The sequence below is a fragment of the Tribolium madens genome, unplaced genomic scaffold (assembly GCF_015345945.1).
Source record: "Tribolium madens isolate multiple individuals breed KSU strain unplaced genomic scaffold, Tmad_KSU_1.1 Scaffold_20;HRSCAF=117;Tcas5.2_LG4, whole genome shotgun sequence".
In the NCBI taxonomy this organism is placed as follows: domain Eukaryota; kingdom Metazoa; phylum Arthropoda; class Insecta; order Coleoptera; family Tenebrionidae; genus Tribolium; species Tribolium madens.
Window position 1 is genome coordinate 8,616,021 of NW_025400985.1, and position 12,351 is coordinate 8,628,371.

Here is a 12,351-nt window from a genome sequence, read left to right on the forward strand (position 1 = left end):
GTTATTTTCCTAACACACACGTTTGTTAGTAAAATAATGGGATTTGTTCGATATCGTCAACTTTTGTGGGTAATTGACTGTATGGAAAATGTCACTTTCGTATATGGTCGTGGGAAAAATTTATTTTTCTACGACCATATACGAAACTAGATCATAATGCACAATTACATATGCGCGAAAATTGGCAATATCGTTCGATTTGTTTTCGCGCTGTGTGTTAGAAATCTAACGCACAATTCACATTCGAAAGTTTTGTATTTTTTCGTTCAACGTATTTTTTTGTATCCATTATAAAAAATAAATCATTATTCAACGTATTTTTGTATCCATTATAAAACATAAATCGTTATGAAAAAAAAATATATTCATAAGAAAAAAATTATTTATGGTCGTAGGAAAAATAGTGTACAAAACATGCAGGAAAGTGTCTAACGCACTCGCGGGATTGCCTGCACTCGGCTAACGCCTCGTGCGCAACTTAGCCGCTTGTGCGTTATTTATCACTTTCCGTTCTCGTTATGTAATGTACCATAATCTACTATCTACTATGAAATTTTACAACTATCTAAACAGAATTAAAGTTTCTCAAAAATAACTTTCAGAATAGGTGCAGAACTTAAAACCAAAAAATCTTCCACAAACTATGTATTTTTTTTCTGAAAGCAACATAGTATACCTAAACTAAAACAGCCGCGCCGTTTTATATTTTTTGTTCACCTTGTATACAGGGTAAATAAAAAGTATGGAACCAAGCGTTTGTCGATAAACTGATTACTTTACGAAAAAAAATTATTGGTAAAATGTAAAGTACTATAAACCTTTTTTTTGAAGAATAAAACTTTTCGAATAACGTTTTAGGTTTCGAATTTTGTAAAAATTTTTGTTCTTAATGGCAACCTACTCTTACAATTTTTTTTAGTTTAAGACTATAATCTAAAAATGAGTTCTAATTAAATAAAATTATTTTGTAACCAGTAGTTTTTTTTTAATCGTTAAAGTTGCGTAACGAGCTCATCATGAAGATTTTCGGAACTTAACCGAAGAGTCCGCTTTTTTGTGCAGATGCTTTGGGGAGGTTCCTGATAGATCAAAAATTTTTATAAGAATTTATTTTCTTCTATTTTTAGTCCATCTAAAACCACGACAAAGTACATAGAAATAAGGGCTCTCCCATGATCAAGTGCATGAAACAACCACTTCGGTTAAGTTCGTAGTGAGCTCGAAAAGCAATACTTCAAAACTAATTTTTTGCAACACTAATACCTTATACTGTTTCTACCGTGCATTTAAACTTGCTTGTTATGTTGCCGTTAAAATACGCTTTATCTATAAAGTACGTCGTCAATAGAAACGTATCTATAAAAGTCTATAAAGTCTATAAAATACGTTGATGCATACAGCTACACTTGAGTGCAAAAAAAGTGCAAATAGTCAAAAACAAAATTGTCAAATTTTTTAGAGATTTACATAGTGTGAAAGAGGTAGTTCCCAAATAGGTTAGAAAACTATCAAAAGAAATGTCTTTCTTATTTGGTGGTCTTGATAGTGCAGTGTCATAGGTAGTCAGTGTTAAAAAGGAAATGGAGAAACGGAAAAACTTGATAGAAGGTTGGAAGATGCCTGACGATTATGAAACTTTGTATTTTGACAAAGAAAACCTCAATAAACTGGCACATATTAACAGACCAAATTACATTATAAAAAATTAATTTGCGTTTCTTTGCACTCAAGTGTATATTCAAAAAAAAAAAAACGGGAAATTTCAAAAAAAAACTTTTTTATTTTTCCATGTAGTGTGAACGTGTTTTATTAAAAATAGGTTAATAGTTATTTATTCGACGAGTTTGAGTGTAAATCGGACTCTTTATTTGACCGAGTGGATTTTTAAACCACGAGTGTAACGAGTGGTTTACCATCCACGAGGTGGAATAAAGCGTCCGATTTACACTCAAACGAGTGGAATACAACATTTTATTCTTCGAATTAGAGTCAACAAGGCTTAAATTTGCTTTAAATCTGTTAAAAATAATTTGACGTTTTGTATTGAGAAATGCCAAACAGTTGTCAAAACTTCCTTACACGGGAGAAAAACCGTAAATTTTGACAGTGTCGAAGAATAAAATGTTTTGCTGGCATGTCAGTTAAAAAATAAATAGGTTATATTTGAACAAATTATATTTTCGAATTTAGTAACAAACTGAACAACTTAATACCTAATCATTTGTAATTGTAGGGCAACCCAAACCCCGATGGTACTTTTTCGCACTCTAAATTCTGCGACTAAATTCATAATTTTCCTACCATTTTCCAGGTGAGCGACGATTTTGGCTTTCTTTACTTCACTTATATGCTGCATTGCTCAAGTTGGTATAAATTTAATGACATTGATAGAAATATTTTTGATAGGTATTATCAAGTTGATAATTGACAACTAGAACCAAATTTACGTTAGGAAAAATTTTATTTCCCGTTTTTTTTTTAATGTACTTAGTTGTGTTTTTTGTTAATTTTGACATTATTTTGACATACTTCTTTATAATAATTTCTGAATTTAGAAAAATTTCTGATTCAGTATTTGTGTTGCAAGACAACTCGAGTTTTATAGTTTAAAAATCTCGATCTATTAAATTCTCGCTCCCTAATGGTTGCTCGATTTTGAACTATGACCTCAATTTTACTGTTTATGAAACTCTAGTTGTCTTAATAGCTATTATTTTATTAGCAGTCATTTTTAGATCTTAGTCTTTAATTAAAAAAAAATGTAACAGTAGGTTGCTATTAACAAAAATTTTTTTGCAAGACTCGAAAACTAAAAGGATTTTTCTTTATAGTACCTTACACTGCACTTATTTTTTTTTAAAGTAATTACTTTTTATTCACCTTATTGTATGTTAATGAGCCCATTCAGTTTGAAGTAGCTGCTCATGTGGGATATTTTAATGTCAACCGGCTGAGGTAGGTTTGCGTTAAAACTCTTTTACACAGTTTTGCACAAAATTTAAAATGACTTAATCAGACGTTGTTTCTAATTTATTCTGATTTTATCTATCGTTCGCTTATTTTACAATCCCACATTTTTATTTTCCAAGTATCCATATATCGTATAAATCCCCGTAAATTATTCCTGAAATAAACAACTCAGCAGTCAAAACGCAAACGCTCCAGTTAATCAACCGGGATTTTTATTTCATTAATAAAAAACGTGTAAACAAAAATAGTATTTTATTAATAAAGCCCTTAAGCCTTGTAAAGCATGCAAAGCCCGCTGCGAGCTTTTAAATTTTATATACATTGAAAAATGCGGTAATTAAGTGATTAACTGACCCCAAATCCAGTAAAATTTTGGAATTTGTTGTAATTTTCGAGTTTTGCATTTGGGTGTGCCAACTTGACATCTTATTAGAACCCCGATATCGGCACACCGCAATGTGTAGTAGACGTGCTAATCAAGTCCTCGTTAACTCTCACCCTAATTTGAATTGCATACTGTGGATATTAGCATGCCAGAGCCGGGCTGCCATCGATCTGTAAGTAATCTTCTCGGCCCTGTCTTATTACTCCTTACCTAGAGATGGGAAAAGTTTCACGCCGGGGTGATTCAAAGCAAATTGTGGTGACTATTGTATTCTATTGCCGCAGCGAAATGCATTAAGAAATTTAATTTCTAAGTTCCATTGCTGTAACGTTGCTGCTATCAACTTCTTTACCTTGGTACACGCTTAATTTAACCGCCGTTGTATTTTACGTATCTGATTAGGCAGCGTGCCAGCGAATCATAGAAAAGCGAACAAGAGACACACAAATAAAAAATGATGGCGAAAAACGTGAAATACGCTGTCACTAAAGTGAATAATAAAAGTTGGGAGTGCTGCCTGTGCTAATGGTGCTCTTAGTGCTAAGATTGATTACCGAATTACACGCGAGAAGTCACAGGTCGACGAGGAACCTCAACTATCTCCCTACGAGCAAAATTAATTTTTTTCGTGTTTTCAACAGCCCGGATCAAATCAGAGTTTTATTTAAACATTGGACGGACAAGAAGAGAGAAAACTTCTATAAAAACCACCTCGTTTTATTTTTCTTTGGAACAGTGTAAACGTGGACACACACTCATCAATGTTTTATGTAGTTCGCAGTTGTTCTTCACGATTGGAGTAGAGACGGGCAGTGGTCAGTCTCGAGCTCTGATAACCCTTGGCAAACTTTTAATTGGATTAGAATCTAATTTAGCCGAAGTGACCGCAGACCGGAAGAGAGAGGACCCGAACAAATCAATTTATTCCTTAATAAATTATATTTGTATTGTAGATTTGAGTGCAGGTTTTCTTACATGACGAAAGCTGTTAGCCTGATTGCTGGACTTCGATTAAAAATATGTGCTACAAAGAATAAAGCGCACTAAAAGATACTTTGTATGAATTGTTTTCTGAAACAAACTCAATGAAACTAGTTTTGTTGTTTTGTTATTTCATTTGCCATGCACAAGTTATAAATATTTTGGCCACGTTTTTCATAATTAGAGACAGGATTTTAAAACGTTAAAAAATGCAAAAAAGAATCTTAAAAAGAACAGTAAAAACACAAAATAGAAAAAATAGGAAAAGAGGTCATAAAATCCTAGAGAATAAATGTTTTTTCATTTATAATATCTCACATAATAATATAACTATATGTTTTATAAAAAATCAAATTCAGTATGTTCCAAAACTTCAAAAGAATCACATTCCTTACTTAACCTAAACGAACAAATCTGTAATTAAAACTTAATTATTCTGACTTTTTTTTCTGTGTCAGTGTTAAGAAAAGTCATTCATTTTTTTATTGACTTTTTGTTCTGTCCAAAATCAAGAGAAATATGAACTTTTACTGAATCATAATAATAATAAAGTTTTAATTTGCGCGTTTCAGGTTAAACAAAAATGTTATTCTTTTGCAGTTTTGGCACAAAATCAAAAAAAAAGTTCTTCTTAAAAATTCAATCTGGGTAGAGAAATCCAGGGACATAAATCTCGTGCTATAGCTATCGCCATACTGGTAACGTCGCAAATGCATTTTTTAAGGAGAAATAATTGGTCATAAACTTTTGATTTCTGTGTAAAATTTCACACAGAAAAAACATTGTGAGTAGTGAAAGAAATGGCAATAGCTACGAGTATATACAACAAAATATTACATTGTTATTTCTATAGCTTGAGACTTTTCTATGGCCACACTGGCAACTAAATTGTAAAGTTACATTTAAAAAGATAAAATTTAACTCAATATTTATAAACACTTGCGAATTTTGTTTTTTTTTCAGCGCACGGAAATATTACTTTCGTGGATAATAACAAGAACCTCGCATATTTCATTTCCGGTTGCGGCTGTAAAATCAAAATAATAAACTTGACTTACTTAAAGCGAAGAAAGAAAAAATACAAAGTGACAGAAAAGCAATAACAAAGTCCCGAAATAAAGTTAAAAAAAATAAATGCAAAACGCAAAAAAAAACTCTATTTTATCTAAAACGTTTCAAATTTTGGGTTCCGTTCGCCGGTCTTAAATAGAATCAAAAAGAAATTTCACCTAAAATCCGATTTCTATTGATAATAAACTTCAGTTTATTATTTTTTTAAAACACAAGTTTGGACAAAAGTAGTATAATTATTAAAGTAAAAAAGAAGCCACAAAATGTGCTTTAATTATGTTCTCACCTTTCCAATAAAATCCATGTTCACAGCTTTCCATTTGTATTTTTTGAAGAATATTCCTCAATCTTTTTTGTAAAGATGTGACTTTAGTTGCTTTAATGGACCAGATTTCAAAATATTTGTTTCCGAGATCGAGTTAAGTTGGGTTCAATATTGGCGTTCTCAAATCTGTCGCAAATCGTGAGCATTGGAACAATCGTACGATTAAAGTTTGGCGATTGTGTTGTCGGAGGACGGGTTGGTGACCGTTTTGTAGTTTGAAAGGTGTCGCTTTGTCACATTCAACTTCTGGCTATAATTTCCATGAAAGACATGTTTCAGCACGTTAGCAGCGGGCGGTCCTCTCGAGACGGCAAAATTCGCTCGTTCAATACTGTTTGGAGTTTTATTTAACAGTATAACTTTTCAATTTCCCATTGCGCATCGTATTGTATATAGTATACATTTTGTCACTAGCTGAACGTATTTGAATTTCAAATTGAAATCAAATATTCAGGAACCGTACATGTCTGGTTGACATTCCTGTTAAAACATTTATTTCGCAGCTTTCAACGGCCATGATTTGATGGAGCACGTCAATTGACCCACATCCAATCATAAAATTCGTTGTTTCCAGACGTTGAGGTCTTTAGTGCGACTCGTCGGCGCCGCTCTCGCAACTAAAGCCATTTGTTGTGATAGTTTTTGCGAGCGTCACGGCGCCGAAAAGACGGCGCCAGCCAGACGGTTTAAAATATTTCAAGGGGTCGAAATTGGGAGCAAACAGAAACGGGAAACATATCAAAAGAGACACAATGATTCGAGAATGACGGAAAGAAAGACGATCGATCAGGCTTCTTCCATCTTAAATCCAATTCAATTATAGACCGATAAGATCGCTTGGAAAAATTAGAAGAGGCAGTCTCGACCGGCTCCGAATTTATCTCTTTAATCCACAAAAATGCCACTCGGATGACTACTCACCCAACATTTGTTTATTAAAATAGTGCAACGTATTTGCCGGCCTTCACTAGCGAAAGCAAACAGCAGATCGCAATAAAAACATATTTCCAAATAAATAATAAAACAGAGTAAAATACAATGTTTCTTTGCAAACAGAGACATACTAAAACAATAGTTCAAAATTTGTTTAAACAATATCTTGCGTGTATAACTGAATTTTCTTTTAACTAAACCTTTTTTGAGCTTTTGTTTTATATACAGTATGTCCCCGGATTGAGTTTACAAGAGGAAAAAAAAATTATGTTTGATTTTACACCAAAACTGCAAAGGAAAAACATTTTTTGATTTACCTGAAACGAGCAAATCTGTAATTAAAACTTCATTATACTAACTCAGCAGAAAGAAAAGTTCATTTTTCTCTTGATTTTGGACTTTCACTGCTTATTAAATCCTATCACATTGGCGGCTTTATTTTTTGACAATGATGTTACTTTGCCAAATAAGTTTACGCATGTTAATTAACAAAAATATTTGTGAAAAACATAATTTTAATACATGACAACTCGAAGAAACAGCTTTAAAATAAGAAACAAAGTCAATATTAACTATCATTATTCAGTTAATAAATATATAATTAATTGTCAAAGTGATATACAGGCTGCGCCAGAACTCGCGCCCCAGCGAAAAATGTCAAATGCCGGCGGCAATGGGTCGCCAAAAAGTGCAGCTGAAGAAGTAACTTTTGCTTGCATAAGAAAGTTGAGAGACTCTTAATTCCACCAATCCCAGAAGGGCACCTCAGGGTGTGATTGGAAAATTATATCCGTTGCTAGTTTACAAAAATAATACCAATTTGCTCAGAATTTTAAAAAATAGCTGGAATACTGTAATTGTCTGTCATGTTTTTGACATAACACGCTATTTTCGAATATTTTTCTCGCTGAAGATGCTGTGCACAAGTATAATGAGACGAAATCGTTGAAAATTTTTGAAAACTCGATTTCCACTGTGATAAACCAACAACTATTTTAATACTTTTAGATGTTTTCTTCAGAAGCATTGTTCCTACTTAACTTTTTCTTCGATATGAACAACACAAACAAGCCGAAAACTAATGCTAGAAGCGAGTTAGATTAACTAAAAAGACTAAAATGTACGCCAGTTTCTTTACTTTATTGCAAAACTAACAGAAAAATGTACTTTTTATAAGAATTTGTGCTTGAACAAAACTGGTTAGGATCGTTTTTACTGTCATAAATTGTAGATTTACCAAGGTATTTTTGTTCGGTAGTGTAATTGTAACCTAAAAACACACATTGCACTAAGACCCCTTGCTTTCTTTTTCATTWAACAATCCACAAAAATATTYCAATATTGATATTGAAATTAGTTGATATTCCTCAACAGTCCACAAATTTACTGAAAATCATTGCTGAAATGCTCCCGGAAAAAAAGGAATATTCTCAGTCAGTCCACAAATTTACTGGAAATCATGGCTGAAATGCCCCCGAAAACAAAGCATTTGAAATTTCCTCTGCCCTAATACGAGTATGTCAGTTATAATGACTACAACTTCTCTAATGCATCTACTTAGTGCCATCTTAAAAAATCAAGAAAAGCTTCTTCATTTTCAACTATGCGCACCGTTCTGGGAACACCTCTAATTTCTTTTCGGTCTGGTAGGACTTGACCGCTCTTGTACCCTGGCAATGGTCCTCAATGTGACCTTATAGCATGGGCGATTTCTGTCAGGAAAACGTTCAGAAAATATCCTAGCTGCCTCCCTAGCGTTACGCCAACACTTTCCAAAAATGGTTATTATCTCCAAATTATCAGCGGCTAATTACATGGTTAAAACTTAATAACTTAAACCACACAATTGACATCTAACACAAATTCAAACCATTACACTCGTGTAAAACCTCTTCGGGCAGAAAAATATTCCAAAATAGCGTGTTATGTCAACACATGACAGATTTGAAAATTACAGTAGACCAACTATTTCTTGAAGATTCTAGGCAAATTGGTATTATTTTTGAAACCCAGCAACAAATATAATTTTTCGATCCCACCCTGAGGTGCCCTTCTGGGATTGGCGGAATTAAGGGTCTAATAACTTTCTTATGCAAACAAAAGGTACTTCTTCGGCTGCACTTTGTGGCGACCCATTGCCGCCGGCACTTGACATTTTTCTCTGGGGCGCGAGTTCTGGCGCACCCTGTATAGTTGTCAAATCATTACAACCGCCAATGTGATAGGACTTAAAAAGCAGTGATAAATTATTAAAGTTAAATTAAATTATACACTGTGTCAAGTTTAAAACTTGCAATCGGCAATTTCTTTCAACTGAAAAAGTTATTAATAATCACTTAAAACCGTTTTGGTGGTTCCTAGGGGAAATTAAAATGACATGATAAGTGACGCACCTCCACCCACCCTTGAATATAATAAAAAAAATTAAAATTTAACGTTTTCGTTTTTGAATAATTGGAAAAATGGCTTTATCAAATAGGCTGTTGTATGACATTTTTGAAAAGCGCTTGTTATGGGCTTTCCAACGATGTATCGCAAGTAAGGTCGTGTCATTTAAAATTTTCAACTTAAGGTGGCTGTGGCTTGATGGGTGGGTGGAGGAGCGTCACTTATCATGCCATTTTAATTCCCCCTAAAGACCACCGAAACGATTTTGAGTGATTCTCAATAACTTTTTTAATTCCAGAGATATTGCCGATTGCAAGTTTTAAAATTGACACCCTGTATAGGTCCAAAATAAAGAAAAAATTTAACTTTTCTATTCACTGAATCAGAATAATGAAGTTTTAATTACAGATTTGCTTGTCTCAGGTGAAACAAAAAATGTTTTTCTTTTGCAGTTTTGGCGTAAAGTCAAAGATAAAAAAAATGTTCATCTTGTAAACTCAATCTGGGGACATACTGTATATGTAAAAATCAGATTTGTTAAGTTTTTACAACTAGAGTGACTGGTACATTTAAACAATTTATTTAGTTCAGTCTTCTGAAATTTTAATGAAACTTTTATTCCATGCAATTTTTATTACATTTAAATCTTTTGAATGTGACCAAAAATAGAATTTCTTTTAAAAAGTAGATACATATATGTATTTGTGAATGATTTAAAAGCCACAAATAGGAGTATGAACATTACATTTTTTTGAATAAAATTTTTATAATTTCTATCTCTACGGTGTCAAAAATTCCGGGATAAAAAAGTAATATTTGTTTTATCATCTATGGTGCTAGGGGTCGTAATTGGATGCATTACACCCCTTACTATGAATAATATGCCACTTCCTCTCGTACATCGAAATTACAGGAGGCAAAACTCCTGAAATGTCTCTGGAAATTCGTTGTGCCGGCGGGAGTCTGGGTTATGGCTTCTCGCTGAATTGGATTGCGCTTCTTCGACAAGGGGAAATGTGAACTAGCGTCAGCGATCTTGGCCACCCCCTTCTCTTTTCCGAACATTTCTTAATACAGCTCCTATAAATTGAATCTGTACTGTTCTTCCTTTCTCTGGTGAAGACGCGACATCGACAAAACAATTCGATATATTGTAATATGGGTCGACCCCTCTTTCACAGCCGACGAACTAATTTCTCAACGATTTTTTCTGTTACAGTGGGATGTGACAACTGGCAGGAATGGTGGACCTACGACGGCATTTCGGGTAAGTCACTACGAGTACAAAATCAATTAAAAACACCACGTCAAGCCGAACTCTCGAACTTTTACAACTTTATTTTATATTAAAACGTTTTTTGAGTAAAATAATTAATAGTTCTAATTAAATACTTGCTTATATACTGAGTGATTTCTGATTAATTAAAGAGGTTTTAGAATCGAGAATGAAAAATTGTAATAAACCCGTCTGATAAAACTAGAGAATCTGCTGAAAAATTTAAGCTCGTGTCGAGTCATAAAAATTGTTACAGTTATGAGTTCCATACCAAATCTCTTGCAGTGATATATCATTTTGGTCGCTCTTTAGCTTCTTAATTAATAAGAAAATCTAGAAAAGTCAGAACTAATGAAATACTTTGTTTTGTGATTTTTTTATCCATATTTTTTATTGTACTATACCTAATATTTATACAGAAATTATTTCGTAGTCGGAATTATTTTAACTGTACTTTTACTTTTGATGTCATATTTTTCATACTTTCCACATTTTGTTGGCATTACCTACCATTTTGTCTCAGCAAATTTAAATCCAATTAAAGAAACATTAAAGTAAAAACACAATATAAGTCAATACTTTTACATCTAGAATTCAGTTAGCTTTAAATAATAACTTTATTCAATTGCAGATACAAGTTTAAACCCAATTTTAATATATGGACAAGCAATCATTTACATGAATTTGGTAGAGTTTAAACACTGTTTTAATGAACTTTTCCAAATAAATTATGAAGTTATATAGGTGTTTACCGCTACAACATCGTACATAATCTTATGACAATAGCTTAAATTATAATCATGTGCTTCAATAATAATTTGCTGTGGATTAGTAGTACATGTATTACGGGTAGCTGTTTACATTATTGTGCATGGACACACATTGCATTTAGAACACTTTTTCATAATTCTTTAACCTCCTTCAAGAAAAATTAAATTGCTTTATAATGACCATTTTTGCGTCAATACTTTCCGATATTTTTGCAATTAAATTTATAATCTGCATTAACCTTGAAGTCCACATTGCCATTGTACCAATTAAGTGACTCATAGGACGCAACAAACTCTCAATATTGAGTCAGGAAATTAGTTTTCTTTAGACGCAATCTAATTTAGCACAAAATTTAAAAGCGAAAAGCAAGAGAGGAGAAAATATCGCACAACCGATCGGCCAATATTCAAAGAGGCTCATAAACCCCCCGCTATACTTCGTAAACGTAAACAGAAATGTTGCATGTTTAACACCACTTCAACGAAAGTTCATTAAATATCATCAACGGCATGTTGATTTCCCCGCATTGCCGTTCCACTCTATAACGCACCTGGTCCACAGATCTGATTATAGTGGATTACTCTGGAACGCGTTCAACACGTAATCATAATGATGCAAAACACGTCAAATGTCATTTACAACCTATTGACCTAGTTGAATTTCATCAACTATATCAAATGACGCATGCAGATAGAAGAGCGATATGTCACTTTTTTAACGGACTCTAGAAGCAACTAAATCCTGTTTCTGTTATTATTTTTCTTCTACTAAAAATTTTACATAAAAATAAAAAATAATAAAACGAGACCTAAAAGGTCAAAGTTGTGATAAAATAATCAATAAATAAATATTTATGGTATTTTTGAAATGTTATGCAATTACATTTTGTGACAATATAATTTCTATTGTCATGTACCTAACTAAAAGAATATTTATTAAGTTGTCTGTTTTTATCTATTTTCAATCTAGCTATTAATTTTGTTAAAATTATTTTGGTGTAAACTACACATTAAATAAACTTAAGTGACTTTTTATTTAAATTAAGGCACGCCTCAAATCTAGTCTTGATCTTTTCGCAAATTTGCTAAACTGCCATAATAACCTGCTTTGCACGTGTGAATAAAAAATTACTTTGTATCACGTTAGAGATCATCCCTCGTAAAGTTTCGAGACTTTATAATGGAACACTTAATATGCAACACTTGTAGGACTAATTAATCACATTTTATATGCAGCAGGTACTTTATCATA

General features: G+C 32.7%; 1 protein-coding gene across 2 annotated transcripts in view; it reads left to right on the forward strand.

Annotated features, from left to right (window-relative positions):
• Nucleotides 1-12,351, forward strand: part of LOC123005340 (carbonic anhydrase-related protein 10) — an 84,369-nt gene that overhangs the window by 13,684 nt on the left and 58,334 nt on the right. For both annotated transcript variants that reach the window (XM_044399038.1, XM_044399036.1), the window contains exon 2: nt 10,273-10,320. In XM_044399038.1, the coding sequence (XP_044254973.1) occupies nt 10,273-10,320 (48 nt within the window). The remainder of the gene's footprint in view (nt 1-10,272; nt 10,321-12,351) is intronic.